This window comes from Cryptotermes secundus, unplaced genomic scaffold (genome assembly GCF_002891405.2).
Source record: "Cryptotermes secundus unplaced genomic scaffold, Csec_1.0 scaffold459, whole genome shotgun sequence".
NCBI classification, from domain to species: Eukaryota; Metazoa; Arthropoda; class Insecta; order Blattodea; family Kalotermitidae; genus Cryptotermes; species Cryptotermes secundus.
Window position 1 is genome coordinate 620,045 of NW_019743154.1, and position 21,529 is coordinate 641,573.

A 21,529-nucleotide genomic window follows, 5' to 3' on the forward strand; every position below is an offset into this window, starting at 1 on the left:
CCCTCTTTGTGTTCAGTGTTAACTCTGACTAAATGTAGGATTTTGTGTGACAAATTTCTTAATTTTAAAATTGTTAGGTAGCGTTCATTACTAAGCGCTCTGTCAGGATCTTATTTTCCTAAACAGAAGCTTAATCTTTTCATATTTGGACTGACTTTCTATGCATCATCCAAGTAGGCATGAAATATGTATAATGATATTCAGCATGCTGGATGACATGGTTTTTACACCAGATCTCTCTGAAAACAGGAAATTGTGGTAAATTGAAGTGCCTTAGCCAGAAAGTATGAGGGTAGTAGAATTATACTTTCTGTATCAATATTTCAGGAAGCACACAACAACTGCAAATTTTAACGGTATTTGCTCTTAGTGTTCGCTACCAGCCAGCTGACATTACACTCGCTGTGTCATGCAAACTGTTGCCAATACTGGCAAATATGTGTTCAAGTCCTGTTTACCTGACCTCACCTTGTGAACTGCAAGGACGGACACCCGTGCTTACCCTGGCTAGCATGCGACTGCTACATATTCTTGCTATGTCATGTGGGTAAGTAGGTTTAACTTGTCTGTTTGGTAAAGATATCATATATTTTCTTTTTGGGCTGGATATGAATTTATAAATTGATTGGAACATGTCCGTTGTTGGCTTATGCTGATGATGTTAGTTTAATAGGTGGAAATGTAAATAACAGCAAGAAAACCACAGAAAGCTTTAGGCAGTAGTAACTAGAAGTAAGTATGGAGAGAGCTTAAGTATGTGTTCATGTCTCATCATTAGGATATGGAACAAAATCATGATACTGAAAAATGTGAAGTTCAGATATTGGAAATAGTGTAACATGTGAAAATTGATTGTGTGAGTGAGTGAGTGTTCACACATGTAGTTTATTTTACAATTAAAATTAAGAGAAATCAATAGCTCACATTCTTTTGAATGCATAGTTAATTGCTGATAGTGGTTGCACTGTTTTATACCTTCCATATGAACAAGAGTGTAGTGCTTTGAAAGAGGATGGATCTTGTGCATTTTTTTGTGCAAAAGTTTTTACCATATTTTCTGTAGAATCCTGCATAACTTTTTGTCTTCTTAATCTGTGAGGAAAATTACATGACTGTTTCAGGATGTATGCTCATCATTTAGATGTTGCTGTGATTGAAAGTGTTGTATCATTGATTCATTCACAATTGGAACGTATATTGATGTCAACATATGTGTCATGCATATCAGCTGATACCAAAAGTGATGTGGGTGAAAGTGTTGGAGTTGGTGGCAGTAATAGTTGCATCAGCAAACGAGAACTGCGAGCAGCAGAACGTAGTCTTGGAGACTTCCTTGTATTTGTGAGGCGCATTGCGTCAAGCCGTATATTAAGGAAATTGTTGGCTGGGCGAGAATGGACAGATACACTGCTAACTATCTTAGGGCAGCAGCTTGCAGGGGATGACACTTCTTTACCCAGAATTCAGGCTTTAAGGCCAAGACTTCTTGCTCTTCAGTTGTTAGCGTCTGTACTTCCAAGTCTGGACCCCACCACTAGTACAGAGCACAGGGAACAGGTAAGGACTGTGGTCTAAGGAACTAAGTAATTAGAGTTCTTGGAAAGTAACACAATAATTCATTTTCAGATTGTATACAAAACAGATGTGCGAAAACAAGAAGTAAATTTTGTTGTCTCATGGAGACAAAGTGTAACTTTTTGTCAGATGGAATTGAGAAGAAAGCGTGTTAAAGTGATTCTGATGTGAACTTATAAAGATATGAACTGGCTTAGGACCTGGAAACTTGTTTTCATCAGAAATGTTTTTATTCAACATTTATGACTGCAATATGCTCATGCAAAAGTCCATAATTGTGATATTTGTTTCTGCATATATTTTAATATTCTGTTTTCCTTTTGCACACCACTGACAAAGTAAAAAGTGTGTCAATGTGGTGAATATCATGTCCCCAACAAAATTTGTGTTTGCCTGTAGGTTCTTTTGGTCATTGACTAGATTGTCATCCTGTTAGCAGAAGTATATTGAACCCCACATTATAAATTGATTTTTTCACCCATACCAGACAGTTAGAGGCCACAAAGAGAGAAGGAAAAAACCGACAAATAAACAAAGTATAGTTAGGTTCATTAATAAGAGAATTTTAAAAGAGTAAACATAAACTCAAAGTAAGGTCAGTGGGTTTGATCAGGGGTCTGGTCAAGTGGCATTTGTGGTGGACAAAGTGGCACTGGGGCAGGTTTCCTCCGAGTACTTCGGTTTCTCCTGCCAATCTTCATTCTACCAATTGCTCCACAATCACCCTTATCTATCATCTGGGGCTGGTATAATAGGCCAGAAGTGGCTGCAGCACGAGGGACTTAGTCCCACCCCACTAGCAATAAAAAAATAAACAAAAAAAAGTCACTATTAAAACTGCTGCCATATGTTATTCTTCTGTCTTGTGTGCGTGTATGTGCATGTGCACATGCTCACACATGCATCCATGCATTAATTTCTTTATCACTACAAAATTTGAATGTATTATGTTTATAGTATAATTTGGGAGAGGTGACAAAATCAGTCATGATCAAAATTTGGATTTCTGGATATATGACTAGAATTCTGCTGCTAATTTCTTTGAACTACAGGTTGTTCGGGAATTGTTCTGTCAACTGGCAGCCAATATGTGGAGTGTTCCTCAAGCAGTGGCTGAGCGCCAAGCACTCATCAAACAGAGGGAGCTGCAAAAGAAATTGTACCACCTGAACAGTCCATGTACAGTACCGAAAATCTTTAACTTGCATGAGGTTTACAAAAGAGGATATCATCTGAGAGATATCACATTGCTTTTATTATTTGCAGTTGGTTCAGTAATGGCATTGGTTCTCAGTGGTTAGGTTTTGCATACTGGTGTAAGATCATTTAAGTAGGGTACATTAATTGCCACTTTAACGTATAAGGCATTATTCTGTATATATAAAAGAAAATGGTGAATCAACCACATGCTCAAACTGAAGCTTGGATTTCACAACTGTGAATTCAGATCCATGTAAGTTTTTTGTCATATCTTATAGTGGCTTATAAATCTGCTTGACATACAGAATGTTAAACAAAGCTGAAAGAAACATTTTTGACCAAAAAAGATGTATAGTACAACATATAGAGAATTTTATTGTTTTTATGTTGGCAGGTGACATATGGCTAGATAGTGAGCAGTGTGAAGAGAACATTCCAGTGCAGGAGATGGGGTTTGATCCTGAAAAGTGTCTGTGTTGTACTGTGGAAGGTAGCCAAACCCTTGTGCATGGACCAGGGGGCAGAGGTTATGGACTGGGAAACACAGGAATAACTTCAGGTTACTAAAATGCTTGAAATATACTGGTGTCATGGTATTCAAGATTTTAAGTAATGCTTTTCATGTGTTATCATGCTTTGCTTTTGTACTCAGGTTGCTACCAGTGGAAGTTTCTCATTGTGAAAGAAAACAAGGGCAATGAGGGTACTTGTGTGGGTGTTGCACGCTTTCCTATAAAGGACTACAGCCATCGTACAACAACTGATATGTGGCTTTACAGAGCATATAGGTATGATAATAACGTAGGCTGACACTACCTCCAGATAAATAGGCTAGTCATGGTTTATTTGCATCTTGAAATAGAATGATCTTGACTCATGCTGGGAAGTCAAGATTGGTATTGAACTAAGATTAGAGTCTTTTGTTTTAAATGAAACAAGATATACTAGTGTAAACAGAAAGGCAGCATAAGTCACCTAATAGTTCCAACAAGGAGCAGTCAAATTAACTTGTAAATGGATATTTAAAGCACTTTACTTTTGTATGCATATAATCAGGGTTAGACAGATTTTTGAAAATATCGTAACCAGAAAGATATTGTGGTTGTAAAAAAATGTGATAACTATTTTCTGGTGCCTTGCTCTGGTTCTCACCACCAATTGGTGCACAAGATTAATTTCTTCCTGTGGTGCTGTTTCACCTAGCTCCAGTAGTCAATTCTAAAATGGTGAGTGAGAAATTAGTCATCAGCAGAAATGATTTTGTTACCATTCATGACTAGGTGACCATATTTTTTTACCATGTACATAATGTCGATTTACTGATTCCATAGCGCAAGATCTTCTGTCACAAATTGAGAGTTACTAAACTGGCCAGAAAATGGTCTGCCTATATGGAATCTGAATGTTAATAATCTTGTTCTTAAAAATTCACACTGGATATCCTGTGCTATTTGAATCTGGTTTACATCTTTGTCTTCTATTTTTGTATGACCCACCCATCTTAATAATTAAAGTCTTCCATATGAACTCTTCCCTTGAGGCTTTCTGACAACATTTTTGTATGCTTAGATATTTAATGTTGATGGACAATGTATTCATTCTGTTTCCTTTTACAGTGGTAACTTATACCATAATGGAGAACTACCATTGTGCCTACCTAGTTTCACTCAGGGAGACTATATTACAGTCGTACTAGATCTAGATGCTCGGACAGTTAGCTTTGGCAAGAATGGAGATGAACCACGGCTTGCTTTTGAAGATGTAGATGCTACTGATCTGTATCCGTGTGTCATGTTCTACAGTACCAATCCTGGTGAGAAGGTATGTCGAGACATCACTTTCCTGATATACCAACATACCAGATTTTGTTATTTTGTAGAATATGTATTGTGTTTGATTTTTATATTTCTGGCAAGAAGATCTGCTTATGAACTTTATAAAATTAATTGATTATAGACATATGGTAAATACTACTGTAATGAAGAAGGATGAGGAAAATGAAACATGTGATTGCTTTTAATATTGCGTTTTATTTTGCTCTCAGTACCAGTTATCTCATTCTTGTGGTGGGGTGGGGGAAGGTGAGTGATATTAACAATGAATATAATGAGGTTTTTTTTATAAACTATACAATTCTGCAGTGTTATGACGTATGTGTGCAGTATATTCATCAGACTTGTGCATTGTCACAGCATATTTGTATCTTGGCTGTACTCACAGATCAATTTACAGTATGTGTTCCACTAAAAGTAAACCATTTTGCTTTGCTTTAAATTTGTAATGCTGATATTATACTTAAGCATCCTGTTGCATTAATATATCATTTATTTCACATATATTTCCATCTTAAACGCAATGTATTCTCAAGTCATCCTTCTTCTGCTGTATACGGCAGTCTTCAGGTTTTCTTCTTTCTTGTTAAAATTGTTTCACTGTGTCAAATTTATGTATTGCATGTGAACACGATGTTTCCTAATTAAAATAAATTGACCTTAAATTGAATTAAAATTAATTAACAGCCCAGTAATTATTGTGAAGCATTCCCTTTTCATCATGGGTATTATGTGTGGGATTTGTACAGTTCATAAGGTTGTTGAAGTAATGTTGTTATCAGTTTTGTTATCTTTGGCTATAGGCTCTTCCATGCTGCCAGAGTAGTTGTGTTGTTAATTGTCTGGTGTCTGCATTTAAGATGGAAATATATATGAATAAATATACAGTACTGAATTATGGTTGGTGGTGGTATTGCAGGTTAAGATGACGGACATGCAGGTTCGAGGAACACCTCGGGATATGTTGTCTGGTGATCCACACTGTGCCCCATTACCAGCAGTTCTTGCTGAAGCTTACATATCTCTGTTGAGAAAACTCATCATCACTGACACCTGGAGTAGACAGGTAGATGGTTTTGTACCATACAGATTGTATTTAACCCATTGACTTAAGATAATGTGGCGTATTGTCCCTATGCAGGAACTGTTGAGCCACAAAAGCCTCGGGGCACGCGCACAACGTGAGAGTTGTGGATTGTATCAGCACGTTGCTAGGCGACAACTCTGTGAACGCTTGGATTGTGCAACAGGAAGTGCGAGTGACGTCACATACCCCACTCATCCCTTAACTATGCAATGCCCGGTAAACACCTCTCCACGCTAGGCTGTGACGTCACGCAGCAGGCGAGTCCATGCAGCGACTATTGCTAGGCAATCGGTAAACACAACGTCACGCAACAGTGGTAGCTATCATGTAACTGTTTTCTGTGTGGTCAGTGCAGAAGCTACATAACGAGTATTCGTCAATTTTGAACCAGAGACAGCCAGTTACTAGAGAGAGGGTTACTAATATTGAGTATGAGTATTCAGTATAAGTTGAAGTCTTGAGACAGTCGCCGTTGAAGAGAGTGGGAGCCCAGCATTTGCCAAGAGATAGTTGAACAGCAATTGAGATACTGGATTGTATAAGACTAATATTGTATAACTGTGAATTGTATAAGTGTAAAAGTGAAGGAGAGTAAATATTCGCTACATCCCTGAAAGGCGTGAAGTTATTTGTCACGTGACATACCCAACACGTGACAGTATTTTGCAATATTCATGACTTTCTTAAGTTATTCTGTTGATAATACAATTGATACAATACGCTTCTCTTTTTTTTAATTTATGTCATGAAAACTGGGTGTCAAGCTTAGGGCCCTTTAATTACATTCATTACATTAATCACCAGTTAAGAAATCTTTTTCTTTTTCCTGAAATGTTTTTCCTTAGTGAGATGTTTTAATCTGATATTCTTAAAAATTAGCTTTTCTATCAAATAGAGTGGCAGTGATGAATAACTAGAATGGTCCAAGAATGTAATTCTGTCTTAGATTTTATTAAATAGATACATTATAAAAGTGGGGTTTTCTGCACATGTTAATGAATGTAAGATTGGAGGCTGTCATGGGGGTGACAATGAAGAAAAGTACCAACTTCTAAGATGTGTCACCATGTAGTCTGGTAGAAGTTTACCAACTTTTTGGAGGAAGTTGCAGCTTGCTTGGCTGATTCTTCAGCCCTAAATAGGGAAGGTGTAATTGCTCCAGAATGTCAATAAACCATAACCATGCTATATGGTATCATGTCATGCTAAAGGTAATGATTTTTCGGATCCCATAAAGCCGAGAATTGTTAGTTTCTTGTGAAGACTCGGCTGTGTGTAGTCGGTCGCATTAAATTTTATTAATATCTAATAAGAAGTTATCATTTTTTGGGGCTTAAAGTTGTTTGTTGTTTTAGTTTTCCAAACTGAAGTTGGTCAGTAAATTTACTGATTGCTAATGTTAAATGTAACAGAAATCATTGAAGCCAAAGTGAGTGTCTTCGTGTGTACTGTCAATGGCAGTCTCATAAATTGCACTAAACTCAGACAAAACAAGGCACAGATCTGATGTGTGCACATTATCCTGAATGAAGGGAGAATGTTGGTTCATTTATCACATATGTAATTGAATCATGTGAATATATAAGAGCTTTTTGCAGGTTAGTGACTGTCTGCTGGAGAGACTGAATCAGATAAAAGAACTTTTGCCAGATAGTCCTGAGAAGAGTGAAATCTCAGGTACTCTGCCTGAACCAGCTGCCCATATAGGATCTCCAAGCATCCATCTTCAAAGTATGTATTCTGCCAAACACTATGATAGGTTAATTGATTATATCAATCACATTCCTGCGTTGTAATATGTGGGTAGCTTTCATTTCATTTATTCACCTTCCATAAATCCTGTCAAGAATATATTCTCATGCGGATGTGGAGATTGTCCTAGTTACAGTCACAACTAAGAATTACAGTTGTCATCCAATAGTATACACATTTGTAATAAATACTGATAAACATATGCAATATAATAAATAAGTTAATTTTAGTAATAAAAGTAACGGCAAACTTTATACAGTTTGTACAGTTTTATACAAGACTATTAATTAAAAATTCAATAGTTAAAATACAATGTCATTAATAGATTAATAGTATAATAAATTGAAATAAAGACTAGTATACAGTGATATAAAGATTGTGTATATGTAAAATAAGCAACTAAAAACCGCAACACAGACTGACAATCTTGTCTTCTTTTAATTGTAAAGCAAGACAGCTACTCGCATCTTAAAAAGATTTATAACCAAAATATTCCTGTAAAGAATAAAAACAATGTAAATATAAAAATTGTTTTAATTGTACCTCAGAACTCTTAGTGTCACTTGATATGTCCTTAATATGTTGTGGTAGATTATTGTAGACCTTTGTTCCTAAACAGTAAACTCCCTTTTGGTATTTACTCAAATTTACAAGAGGCTGATGTAGAGTATTTTGCTGTCTGGTATTTATTCCACGAATTTCTGAATTTACTATGAATTTGATTTTGTTTTTTATCACAAAGAGCATAAGAGATAGTATGTACTGAGATGCCAGAGGTAAGATTTCCAATTCTCTAAATAAGTTCCTGCACGAATCCCTCCTTCTGCGTCCCAACACAATTCTAATTATATTCTTTTGCATTCTAAAAATTTTTATACTTTGGGGTGAGTTACCCCAACAGGGTAAACCATAATTTATAATAGAATTAAAATAAGGGTGATAAACCATTTTTAAGGTATTTATGGATGTGTATGGTTTAAGCGATCTTATTATGTAGCAGACTGCACTTAGTTTTGAACTAATATACTCAGTGTGGTATTTCCAGCTCATTGTGTCATCACTGAATATTACAAGAAATTTAATATTGGATATAGATGTAATTTTTTGTTATCATATACAATTTTTATTTCAGATTTAGGATTATTATTTCTAGCTGTAAATTGAATGTAGTGGGTTTTGTTAAAATTTATAGAAAGTTGGTTTACTTTGAACCATTCATTTATACTATGGAAAGCATTGTTTATATTTACACAGAGATCATCATAGTTTGAATTTTAACTAACAAACTAGTATCATCTGCAAATAATATAGGTACAGTTTTATCGTTTATAGTTTTGGGTAAATCGTTTATATAAATGAGAAATAACAGTGGACCCAGAATTGAACTTTGTGGGATACCATGTCTAATTTTTCGCCATGTTGAGAATTCATTGAGATTAAAGATTTATATTTGTAATTAAAAGCCTTTGTTATCTATTTCTGAAATACGATTCAAGCCATAGTTTAGCTTTACCTTTTATCCCATAGAACTCCAATTTTGACAACAGAACGTCATGATTAACACAATTGATGGCCTTTTGGAGGTCACAAAAAATGCCTCTTTTGCTGTTTAAGGTCTTACAGATTTCATTCACTGACTTGTATATAGCCTCATCTGTTGAAGATTTTGTTCCAAAACCAAATTGTTCTTTCACTAAAATGTTATTGTTATTTAAGTACTCAATCAATTGAATGCTCATAGCTTTTCCTAATACCTTAGAGAACAAAGTTAAAAGTGATACAGGCCTATAGTTGGAAATATTTGATTTATCACCTTTTCTAAACAGCAGTCTTATTTCTGAGTATTTTAAACAATCTGGGAAAATTCCTTGTGATAATGAATTGTTGCATATGTGAGTTAAGGGAGGGCTAATGAAAAAATAACTCATTTTTAATACTTTAGTGGATATTTCATCATATCCATAAGATTTGTAGTAACTGTTAGATTATTTTTAAGTGAGCAAAGTATTTTGGTCGTACATCATTATAATTTATTTATCCCCATCTTTAAATTTAGAATCAGTAAATCATGAAGGTAAACAAGACCACATAAAGGAACAAGGAAAGAATGATGAGCATACTGGTGGACAACTGGCAAGAGATCAAGAAAAGAATGAAGGAGATTGGTTAAAGGAAGTGAACTTAGAACAGCTGTGTAAAGAGGTATATATGTTTATAATATAATATGATGTAGATTCTAAAGGGTTCTGACGATGATGGATGACACAGAATTACTGGGGTTTTGGACTTTTTCCATCTTCCGGAATTCTAGGTAATAGAGGACACGACGTTTCGGAAACAGATCCAGTTACCGAAACGTAGTGTCCTCTGTTATCTAGAAGTCCGGATGATGGAAAAAGTCCAAAACCCCAGTAATTCTGTGGATAATGTGATGTATAATACTTGTTGCAGAATCTAATGCACCTGCTCATGAATGGATTGGTAGTCATTGTTGGCTCAGTGCTTAATCAGGGGGTTTTGTATGCCTGTAATTTTTTTCAGAAATGGACCATGTAGACCAGATAACTTAACAATAAAGATACAGTGAAATTCTGTTATGTGAGTACACTGTTTCCTCTGCATGGTCTGATCATATCTACATTACTGGAATATTTATTTAGGTTTGGCCTGCCCTTGCTGTGATTGGTGGAGTAGACCGTGGATTACATGTTGGTGGCCAGTGCATCCACAAACCCTCAGGACGAAAGGCAGTTGTGTTAGGTACCTTGAAACAGGGATTAGCTTCTGTCAAGGTACAGTGGGATGATGCTGAAGCAAGTGTTAGGTGAGTGCTTCTTTGTTCCATATTATGCTTCCATTTTCTTTATATCCTGAAGATTATTATGTAATATACATATGAGAGGACAGGAAAATATTGCAACATTTTATATTTACTGCAGTAAACCATCATACTGGTACACTGTGGTCACTGCTTAACAGATCCCTTTGTAATGTAACAAAGAAATTATAGTCATAACGAAACATAACATAATACACTTACACCATAGACTCTTCTGTCCGTAGAAGAACTCCCATATATTAAAACCCAAAAATATGGGTCATTGCCTTTATTGAGGTTTCCCTATGTTTATTTTTGGTAGGGATCTACACATGTGAACTGTGTTGAACATTGTAAGCTCTATTGTTGTTGATTGGTTAACTGATTATGTTTTGAAGTGAAAATTAATATAAATGCATTCAAAAGATCTACTTACAGATGAAAATTGTGGTCAAGGGTTTAGCCATGATAAAAAATATAATTAACCAGGGAATCTTAATTTAGTAGTGTTTGTTCATTCAACCTGAATCAAGTGTATTTAAGAACTGAGTTTTTTCAGCACTTTGAACTTCAAAACATCACCCACATTGTCTACAGTATGATTTACATTAAATTTCTTAACTAATTTAATAAATGTTTCTGTTTCAAATATTATATAATGTCAAATGATAAATGGTAACATGATTATGGATGTTAGAGAGATTTAGCTAAATATTGTAACCAGTTTTAAGAACTTCATCAGTGTATAGCCTGGAGGGATTGAAGGTGTAAAAAATAAAAGGCTTTGTGAGAAGTGGTCACGTGACAAATGTTTAAGACAACTGCAAAATTAGGTGTTCTGTAAGATATTCTGATTTGCTGCTAGATAATGAAGAAAGAAATATTATATTTAACTTCAATGTACCTTGCTTAATATTGATTACAATTTTATTTTATTCTCATTTGTTTCCTTCAGTGATCAGTATAAGAAAAAGATCTAAAGCAGATGTGCAATAACTATGTTTTATGTTGTGTGGTGTGTTCCACTCAATAGATGCCTATGTCTATTAATATTTTACATTACCTGTTTTGAATTTTTTATGTGTTTAATACTGAAATATGATAAATCAGCTTGTGTATTGTGTTTTGAATAGTGATGCTTTACTAAGCACGCTTGAGCCATGTGATCCACCCCCCTTCATTGCGACTAAGATGAAAGACATTACTCCAGATGTATTCCTGCAGATAATTAGGCTTAGTGGCCTTACAGATGAGGTGAGTCTTTAATTCAGTGATCTCAGAACTATTTTTTACACACACACAAATATGTATATATATCTGTGTGTGTATGTGTGTGTATATAAATACATTAATTTAGCAGGATGCTGAAATACAATATTAGAACTATCTGTTAATGTATTGTGCTGCATTTGTAGCTGATGGCCTGAAATTGTGAAATGGTTGATGTTGTCAGTAAACATACATTCTTTGATTTGAGTAGTATTTAATTAGATAAAAGAAGGATGGATTACATGTATTCATAATTCTCTGCTAACCATAAATAACACTTTTCCTGTCACCAAACGAAAATTTTATTAACATCCCCTGGAAAATTAATAAACAATGATCTATGATTTTCTTGCATTCATGGCTAGATGTTACCATGGTAGTTGTATGAAAAAAAATGAAGTACATGTAATAAAATTTATTAAAATAAGGTCATCATGTAAAACAATTGTGTATATATAAAATACAGGGAGGATTTTTACTTTGATGACCAGTTCCATTGCTCTGCGTTTTATGGCGGCTGATTCACAGATTACTGGCATGGCACGAATGTTTTGCCGAAAAATCAGCACACCTGATGTGCGATAATGTTCAGAACGAAGCAAAATTTTTACCTTTGTTCACAGATCACAGGGTGTTAAAAATGCTGTCTCTGTACAAGTAGACACTCCTTGCACTGGTGGAAGAGGTTCTGATTTACTCTCTGAAGTTTTCTGCAGGAATATTTGCAGTTAGCCTAGGACCATTTTCTTTCAGTTCTTCTTCTATTTGGTTGATTGATTGATTGTTTGATTGATTTATTTCGTCACTGTAGATCATTGTACATGATATATGACAAGTCAGGTTAATTCTGAATATTAACAATTTGATATATAAGTAGATTAAAATTACAATAGTTACAATTTTTTACATTCTTATTTGTGGAGAATTTGATGGAATGAACCTTGGCAGGGGAAACCGAAGTACTCGGAGGAAACCTGCTCCAGCGCCATTTTGTCCATCACAAATCCCACTTGCTCAGATCACAGTGGTGGGAAGCCAGCGACTAATCGCTTAAGCTATGGCGTGGCCTTAGAATAATGATATTGATAGCTAATGTAATGTTCTCAGCAGATTGGTGCCCTTCTTGATGGCCTGGTATTCTCAATCTCTCTCTAAGCGGCCTACGTAGACGTCCCTCCATCTCATGATGTCCTTTCTATCACATCCATCATGGTGTCTTGATTCCTTTAAGCAGAAGAGAACTGCGCAGTATACATTCATAGCATGCTGGTATAAGCTCAACAAGTCACTTATTCTTGAATTATCTGGTAATATTGATGTTAACTAGGATTTATCCCCAAACAAGAAGAATTCGTCTATACTATAAAAACAATGTTCAAGTAGAAATGTTTTCAAAGTCTTTTTAAATTTGTATTTTTGTATTTGGGGGTTACTGTTGTAAACTTTGTCCTTCAAACAGCCCCAGGAAAGAAATTTAAGATCAGGTGAATATGCAGGACAAACACTGCTGATAATTCTGTCCCTGAAGATGTCGGACAAAGTCTGCATGCAGTGTGGGCAGTAGCTGAATCTTGCTGAAAGCAGGCGTAGAGTATTTTTCCTTGTGTTAACTGTGGAAAGAATTGGCCCAGATTGACCTGTACATATCTTTCGCAATTAATTGTTTCATTAAAAAATGCAGGTCCAGCAATCCTCCTTGTACTTACAGCACCAGACACCAACTTCCACTGGATGGAGTGGGACTTCTTGGGTTGGATGTGAGTTCTGTGGACTCCAGTAGTGATTATTTTGTGTATTTATGTATTCCTGCAATTGAAACCACACTTCATCAGAAAAGAAATGTCAATTGTGGATTGATCTCTTCTTCATCGACAGACTGTAGGAACCAACTGCAAAAATGAACCCTGCTAGCTGGATCACACAGCTGCAAGGCATGGATTACTGTTGTTTTAAAGGGTCTAAGCTCCAGAAATTATGTTGCTATTTTTGCACTAGACTTTGACACTCCAGTCTCTTGACCTAGACGTTTCAGTGATTTTCTAGGTGTATGTTGAAGTTTGGCCCCTATGTCATCTAACTTCTCCTCAGTAAGCATTCGGTGCTTGTGTTTTTGTTTCTTGTCTATTAAGAGTCTTGTTCTAAGTTTATTGACAAAATTGTGAATCGCTTGTCAGCTGGGGAACTCTTTCATCATGAAATTTATGTTAAAATGTTTGCTGATACTTTGCAGCAGATCATATTTCACATAGGTGTCATACAGAAATACATGTTGCTCTAACGTATACTGCACCATGACTCACCACGCTGCTCACTAACCGTAACTGAGAACAAATGGCTAATGTAACTGATAACTGCTACCTGCTGCTGACAAATCATAAACTCCCATGTATGAATATCACTGCTCACTGTGAAACATAATGCTGTCAAGCGGTCCCTTCATTCCAAATGTTATCGGCCATTAGGCATGCTGAGTCATTGGCAAAATTCACATTTGTCTCGCAGCAAGCGATCCACCAGTTGCCGCGAAGAGCAGAGTCATGAAGCAGTCAACAAAGTTAAAAAAACTCTGTATTTCTGTCATTAAAGTGTACTATGGTTAAAACATTTTCTTATTTTCACATTTGACTTAAAATTATCCAGTTTTAAAATAATGTTAGATTGAGTGGTAGAAAATATGATTGTTTTTATTTTATTGAAATATTTTCAGTATAAATTAATCATTAATTTACTGAGAATGTCCTGATACTTTATCATAGACACACATCATCTCCATATAAGACATTTTTGCAATCATCACCTTGCTCTGTAAAACATTAAAAAAAAAAAAAAAAGAAATTTTGCAGTGTGCTAGAAATATCTGGCTTAGTCTTCTTTTCTATGTGTGTCCAATTTGACATATTATCTTCTGTCAGTGGGGGCAGAGACTTATACTCTGGTAAGAACTTCTTCCTATTTCAGATTTTGTGTTAATAACCTTTGCACTCTGCATTGTTATAGCTCCATTTTCCACAGTGTGACCTAACATCTGCAGAAATAGAACTGGTGAATCAAGAACCAGTTCCACAAGATCTCAGACGTCGTCACTCGTCTGTTGCAACAGATAGTTGGCGCTCATCAACACATCATGAATCACAGTTGCTTGCTGATTCCTGCAAACATGTGGCTGCCAGGACAGTGGAGTCCCTCACCAATGAGATGGTCTCAAGTATCATTGGTGAAGTAACACAAAGACGAGGAAGTACAGAGAGACTGGTACAATCTGGTTCAGATGCTAGAGTCGAGGGAGAAAATGCTGGAAACACTGCCAGTAAAGATACCATTGCATCAAGGTAATGTATAGTATTTTGTGAAAATGAGCCCTTGTGTTCTCTAAAGGGCACACTATTCTCTGGCTGAGTACTGATGGGGGGGGGGGATACTTTACCTACTATGAGTTTAGTTCCTTGCCACTCTTCACCACCATCCATCTTCCGAGCTCAGTCACACAGTAACTGTACATAAAGTGACAGAAATGTGACTACCCGGGAAGGTTAGCAAGTTAAAAGTTGTGTTAGTTCGGTCTAGAAAACTGAGATTAATGGCCATGGGGATCTGTTGTGCTGACCACGCGACACCCTCTGTCTGCTAAGTTCGCCCCAACTTCGCCAACAAGCGGTGGTCGCTTGGTCGGTATAATTCACTTGTGGACTAAATCCACGGATTTTTTGTTTAGTTCTGTCTGTTCATTCACTGTGCTTAGAGGTTAGGTCTTCAATAATAGGCCTATGTCAGAGACAACTTTGGATGATGCATATATCTCAGTTGTTTTTACTGAAATTTAGTGTTTGGTGCAGACAAGTAATGTTTCATGCATTGTTGAATGTAAGCTTCATAGCAAATGCCTGCCATATAATATACCTCAAACTCAAACATCCTTAATGAACAAGATAAGACATCCTCAGTGGAAAAATATTTGAATAAATGTTATAGATTTGCTTTTATAGGACACATTTTGGAAATTTATTATTTTTAGTGAAGCTATTTTTAATATTTTTTTTTTGTAGCAGCTATTCTAACCCTTTGTGAATATTTTTCCAGGGTTGCCAATCATAAGTTATTAGAATGTGAGATAGTGTGTCTTCAGTTGGCATTTCTTAAACTGGCAGCTTTGAAGTGTCTGGCAACACTTCTGAGTTGTGGACATTATTCAGAACTTCTGTTGGTGCCATGTGCAGTACCTCAAAAGTCAAGTGATGGAATTGACAAAGATAAGGTAACTTTTATGTAGTCATAGAGTATTAGTCTCAGACCAGTTAATGATAATTGAGCATTGTTCCCCTTCGAGGAACATGATTTTTATTCATAAGTAAAAACCACCTTTATAAGTTACTGGCGTCAATGTAAAGGTATCTTCACTTATAAATTATATGGTTTTATGTTATTTTAACTCTCTTTCAATAAAGAGATATAATATGAAGTTCAGTAGATGTCTTCATCATTAGGAATGTAATATAAATGTGTACTTATATTTGAAGCTTATGTTGGTAAGTGCTGTACCACCTTTTGAAGCGAATTTGTATTATATTAGAGCTCAAAATAAAAAAAAATGTTGTGATTTTGTGATTATTGTTTTGAATAAGAGGGCTTAAATGTTCATTGGAAGGCTTATAGAAATGACTAGCTCATGATGACTGAAAGTGGACCAAGAAGAGAAATGGCCCAGTTGATATAAGAAGTTGGGCCTTTATGCATATGTAAAGCTTGTAAAGGAGTAATAATTATTGCTGTATGTGGATGGAGTTGTTTTGGATCATTCAGATATAAGAGCACATATAAATACACACTGAGTGTACTTCTTCAGTCACAGTAGTGCACAGGTATAGGAAACAAAAAATCACTGATATGTTCAGCTGGTAGACATGTTTTTGGAAAGTGTAGATTGTGATGAGACTGGGACTGTGATTTTGGAAGGAAGTTGTATAAGGATAGAACGGTACCTGGTGACAAGGAAACACACTGTTAGGATTTTTGAAAATTTGATGGTTGAAAAGTGAAGAAATACTTGCCACAGTAAGGGATCAAAGATTTTTTGACAGAAGGCACAACTATACAGAGGCCATTTAAAGAAACTAGTGGTGCTCGTGTCTTTCCCCTCTGTGTCTACTGTTGTATTCTCCTCCAACTGCCCTCTGTCCTATGCCATCCAGCACAAAATACTTGTCTCTATCAAAAGTTATCATGTGGTTATCACAGAGAACATTAATGTGAACAGAACTGGTGTGCAACTGGAAAGGAATGTAAGGAAATACCTTGGAGGGGGGGGGGATGTAATAATTTTAGAAGGATGTGGGGAGGTGGGGGGATGCTGTTAAACTGTAAAAACTATATCATATATTTGTCAAAATGTTTTATTTCAGTTTTAAATACTATAGATTATGCACACTTCAGGAACAAGCTGAAAGTTAAAACTTGCCTTATTGAACATGAAAACTCAGATACAATATCGAAACAATGTCTACTATGAATACCAGTTGTTTGTATTGTTGCAGGATAATGTTAATGATGGGGAATTGAAGCAACAGAAACCAGAAATGGCATCTGGGGAGGAACAAGGGAGCACTGATGACACTTTTAAGGACAGTAGCTGTCTTCTGCTGGAAGAAGCGGAGCTCCGTGATGCTCTGACACGTATTATGAGGCAAGGTTTTTGCTTACTACCACTACATTTCTAAGGAGGAGCCACTGTACAGTGAACATACAATGATTGACAACACTGTGTTGTAACTGAGAGGGGTAGTTGTTAGTTCTTTGAATTTGCTCGCAGTTCCTCGGGATAAATACATAGCTACATTCTTCTCCAGTGTTTAATACTGCCTCCATAGTATCTGCAGCAAAAGATGAAGAATGGATACAACTAGGAATTATTGCAACAGGTTAAAATAAATTTGTTCTGTCTAAAAGTAGGGTATATTCCTAGTTCCAGTTTGCTTAATCCTGTCCTCTACTTCAAAATTATGTAGTCTCTCTTAAATATTCCTTGTTATATTAGTTATAAGAGTGTTAGGGAGAATTAGTGGGGGAAACATATCTTATGCATGAAATTAGCTGAGTTTAAAGTTCTCATAATGACAAGGCACCAGAATTAGCCTGTGCTTGAGAAATGAGACCTTTAATGATGGGAGTGCAATATTTGTGTTCTGTGTTTGTAATATGTTCAGATACATTTTGATGAAAATTGATTGATTATTCATGGAAAAGCAATTTAAGATACACATTTTTAAATAGGACAGTAAAGAAGAATAAGCCCTTAAAGTATTAAGATTCCAAAGTGATGTGAATGGCAGAAAACAGCACCAGATATATGTTTTCTGTAAACTTTAGAACCAGTGGCAAGGCATTAGTGATTGTATGCTCTGATGCATATTTTTATAGTTTCTGAGTGAAATGTGAATAGTAATTTCATTTAAAATTAATATTTTTTTTCTTCAGAGTACTGATTTGTAATGTTTTATGTTAGATTTATGGTAAGCAAGAGTGTTGAGCAGTGCAAGTTGCGTTCACTTGTGTGTCTGGGTGAGCTAGAACGTGTCAATACAGTACTGCATTCTATGTATGTACAAGCCAAGGCAGAGGAAGGCTTCCACATACAAGAAACGGAAACCAAAATACGGAGCTTGACCAATGTCCATGATGTGAATTCTGGTCAGCAGGATAATGCTCAGGTGATGTATCAACTTTTATATTCTCTGTGCTTTTGTATTTATTCTGTGGTTAGAGAATTTATTTAGTGCAAACCAATATCGCAGAAAATTACCTTACAGTTATAATTTTTCACATTTTCCCATATTTATTGAACACATTGATCTTGGAAGGAAAGAAGGGAATATTGAATCGAATTGCTTTATGTTTGGTAATGTGTAAATAATAATGAACCTAGACTGATCTGTCTTGAAATTATATGAAAGTTGCCAGTATAAAAACAATTATTTCTACTCTTTAGCATCCTAAAATGAAAGCAGTACAGGTGATTTTTGTAATTACGTTCATTTATTAAAAAATCTGCCTTACTGAAAATAATTAAAATCAAATTAGTATCCTCAGCATTAGAACATATTTCTCCACCTTCTTTTGAAAATTTTGTATGAAATTATAAAATAATGGCGGCAGTTTCTTTGTGGTGATATGCATCTAGTTAGGACTCTCATCAAATAATCTCTGTGGTACCATTGTACAGTGGTAGTTCAGAATGAAACTGTTGGTTGTAAACACTGTTGAACGTAAAATATGATTATCTGCAGTTTATGCTATGCAGTATATGGGGTTGACTGTGAGTAATAAATTGAAGGGACCATGTACAAACTAGGTCTTACATGAAGCAATGTTATAACAATTATATATGATACTAGAGTTCCCAATTTGATGCGTTTCTGTTTTTTATTGCAGGATACTTCAACGGGACCACATTCACCACACAACTCCATGAGCACACCAGTGCCTCATGCTCCATCATCCTCATCTCTGTCTCGCCTTGTCCGCCGCATTCCACCACTAGTTCCACCTTCATTCTTACCTTTAGCAGCAGCACTCTGCAGCTTCTCTGAATTTTCTTCACCACAGCTGACTTCACCATCACTATCAAACAAGCCAACTCCTCAGTCAGCCCCACTCTTAAGGGTTCATCGCTTGCGCACTCCTTCACCTCCACCACCACCCATTGCTGCGCCTCTTATGGAGATGGGATTCTCCCTTAAGCATGTTCAGAAAGCCATCAATGTCACAGGTAAGTGTTAAAAGTAGAGATATGCAGATATTAACATTTTAAACATGTTCAAGCTTCTTTGTATTCTGTTGGATGATTCTGAATAATAAAGTAGAATACAGTTAATGGTCACTTATAATGTAACACATGAATGTAATAGTCTCTTAACACTTTGCAGACCGCGCACCCTTTAAATGGTTTTTCGCTTTTAAACATGGCGGACCATTCGCCTGTTAACTGGCTTTTAGAACACGATAAGTTGCAGCACACTATACATCTCTCTGGCGCCACCCAAATAAATGAGTACTGCATAATATTACTCCGGAATGTTTGCCTAGTGGGTAGTAACTTGACCTCGCTGTTTTTGTTCCCCCTCCAAAGGAAAATAATCTTTGACCCTTCAAGCTGTTATGTACCAGGCAGGATGTTAGTGCAATATGAATCAAGAACAGAAGCAGTTGACGACGAAGCGATATCTCGGAGAAAAAGAAATATTTTGCTCGTTCTCCCCTGAGCTATTTGATGTGCCTTGTGAGAGGTATAGTGAAACTGAGACAGTGGCAGTGACAGGGGTCAACAAACAAGTGTAGCCACAGACAATAAAAGTGAAATTGCTGGTCCGCAAAGTGTTAATTATGTTACTTGATCATTCTGCCAAACATGAAATTAGCAGAACAACATGTTTTGACTATCATGTAATCATCTTCAAGTTCTTTGTTCTGTGTGTGATATTACATAAGTTGGTGCAGTATTATTTAAATTGTCACTTATGTTTGATGGGTAAAATATGGAATGTGAAATGAAAGTTAAAATTGTTAGTAGAGCTAATGTTAAAACTTTTTTTTTTTTTGATTTGGTAAATTCGTAATTGTTATTCTTCTTAGTTTACTATGATGGCATTTCCAACAGAGTCAATTTTCACAGCAAAAGGAATCAGTTCATTTTATTTTATTACAGAGAGATCTTACACACACTGCATATTCTGCTAGTATGAAGACAGAATTGACACTTGTTTGGCACATTCAGAATGAAAAGTTACCAGAATTCACCTGTCAGCATCACCATATCTGCTGTCCACATATAACAAGACAAAAACTGCTGAATTAATTTTCATGAAACTGGATATTCGGGAGTTCTGCTAAAACTGATTGAGACATTCTAATTTATGGCTAGAATCGGGCAACAATAATAAACGCTTTACATGATGGCCTATGTGTTTCTGCATGCATCTTGAGCGTAATGTCTGAGCTACAGTTCTTGAGATACGAGTAATTAAACCAAAAAGATGTTATACAGTCATATTATGACTTGAGAATAGACTAGTTTTAATCATATTTTATATTGAAAGCCCCTGTTCATCCACCATGCTTGTTCCTTGCTGTGTATAAGTGAGTGTCAGAAGTTAGTATTCATGAATTGAAAATCTAGAGGAAATAACAGAGCAAAAGTGCCAGAATTGTTATGCTACAATTCCCTTCCTGGCTTATTTATATTGTAGGTAGTACTGGTGACATGTCAGCTCACACTATTAATCAGCTGGCCACGTGGATGATAGAACATCCATGCATTGACTCAGAGGTCCTGGAAGGAAGGGAAGATGATTCAGGACACTCATCAGGGTCCGAAATTCTGCTCAGCAGGGCACAGGTGACTGATTTGTCAGTATTGACCACATTTTATAAAATGCCTCTCCCACTTTCTTCCAAAGAAAATTATGGTAAAAAATTAGGGGATGTGATTGCTTTGTCATGAGGTCATTACTACCCTCAATATATTGAGGCTGTATCCTCCATCTGTAACCTAAGGATGTGCCCTATCATTGTGACAAGGGACCCATTTGACATGGCTCACTGTGCCATGTATGGAAATTTGTCAACCACAGTCATGAGATTATAATTGCATTGCATTGCTAAAATTAAGTCTGTTTTTGGAAGTCACTGTGAGATACTTTCAGCTGATAACATGTAGAACCTATTATATAAAATTATGCATATATTTTATTTAGACTGTGGATGTCAGCCATTGTTCTCCAGACCTTGACTTAGGAGCTGGTTGTCGCACAGGACTTGGACCAAGAAGAAGAGGATGTTCTGATTATCGCACTTACATGGCTGAGAGAGCAGGTAACCTTGATGAAAGAAGCACAAATAGGATTTCAGAGAATGGGAATAGATACAACATAAACATTAAAGTTGGCATTGACATTTCAGTGTGAAGAGTGATTATTTTAATTTGAAAACTTAATAATATATTTTGTT

At 36.0% G+C, this 21,529-nt stretch overlaps 1 protein-coding gene across 2 annotated transcripts in view; it reads left to right on the plus strand.

Moving 5' to 3' along the window:
• Window positions 1-21,529, plus strand: part of LOC111873865 (probable E3 ubiquitin-protein ligase HERC1) — a 95,105-nt gene that overhangs the window by 34,042 nt on the left and 39,534 nt on the right. For both annotated transcript variants that reach the window (XM_023868904.2, XM_033755259.1), the window contains exons 24-41: window positions 328-547; window positions 1,122-1,557; window positions 2,628-2,754; window positions 3,170-3,334; window positions 3,428-3,563; window positions 4,392-4,596; window positions 5,527-5,673; window positions 7,293-7,425; window positions 9,503-9,648; window positions 10,107-10,270; window positions 11,398-11,518; window positions 14,531-14,862; window positions 15,611-15,785; window positions 17,062-17,210; window positions 18,030-18,234; window positions 18,956-19,292; window positions 20,770-20,918; window positions 21,277-21,394. In XM_023868904.2, the coding sequence (XP_023724672.1) occupies window positions 328-547; window positions 1,122-1,557; window positions 2,628-2,754; window positions 3,170-3,334; window positions 3,428-3,563; window positions 4,392-4,596; window positions 5,527-5,673; window positions 7,293-7,425; window positions 9,503-9,648; window positions 10,107-10,270; window positions 11,398-11,518; window positions 14,531-14,862; window positions 15,611-15,785; window positions 17,062-17,210; window positions 18,030-18,234; window positions 18,956-19,292; window positions 20,770-20,918; window positions 21,277-21,394 (3,465 nt within the window). The remainder of the gene's footprint in view (window positions 1-327; window positions 548-1,121; window positions 1,558-2,627; window positions 2,755-3,169; window positions 3,335-3,427; window positions 3,564-4,391; window positions 4,597-5,526; window positions 5,674-7,292; window positions 7,426-9,502; window positions 9,649-10,106; window positions 10,271-11,397; window positions 11,519-14,530; window positions 14,863-15,610; window positions 15,786-17,061; window positions 17,211-18,029; window positions 18,235-18,955; window positions 19,293-20,769; window positions 20,919-21,276; window positions 21,395-21,529) is intronic.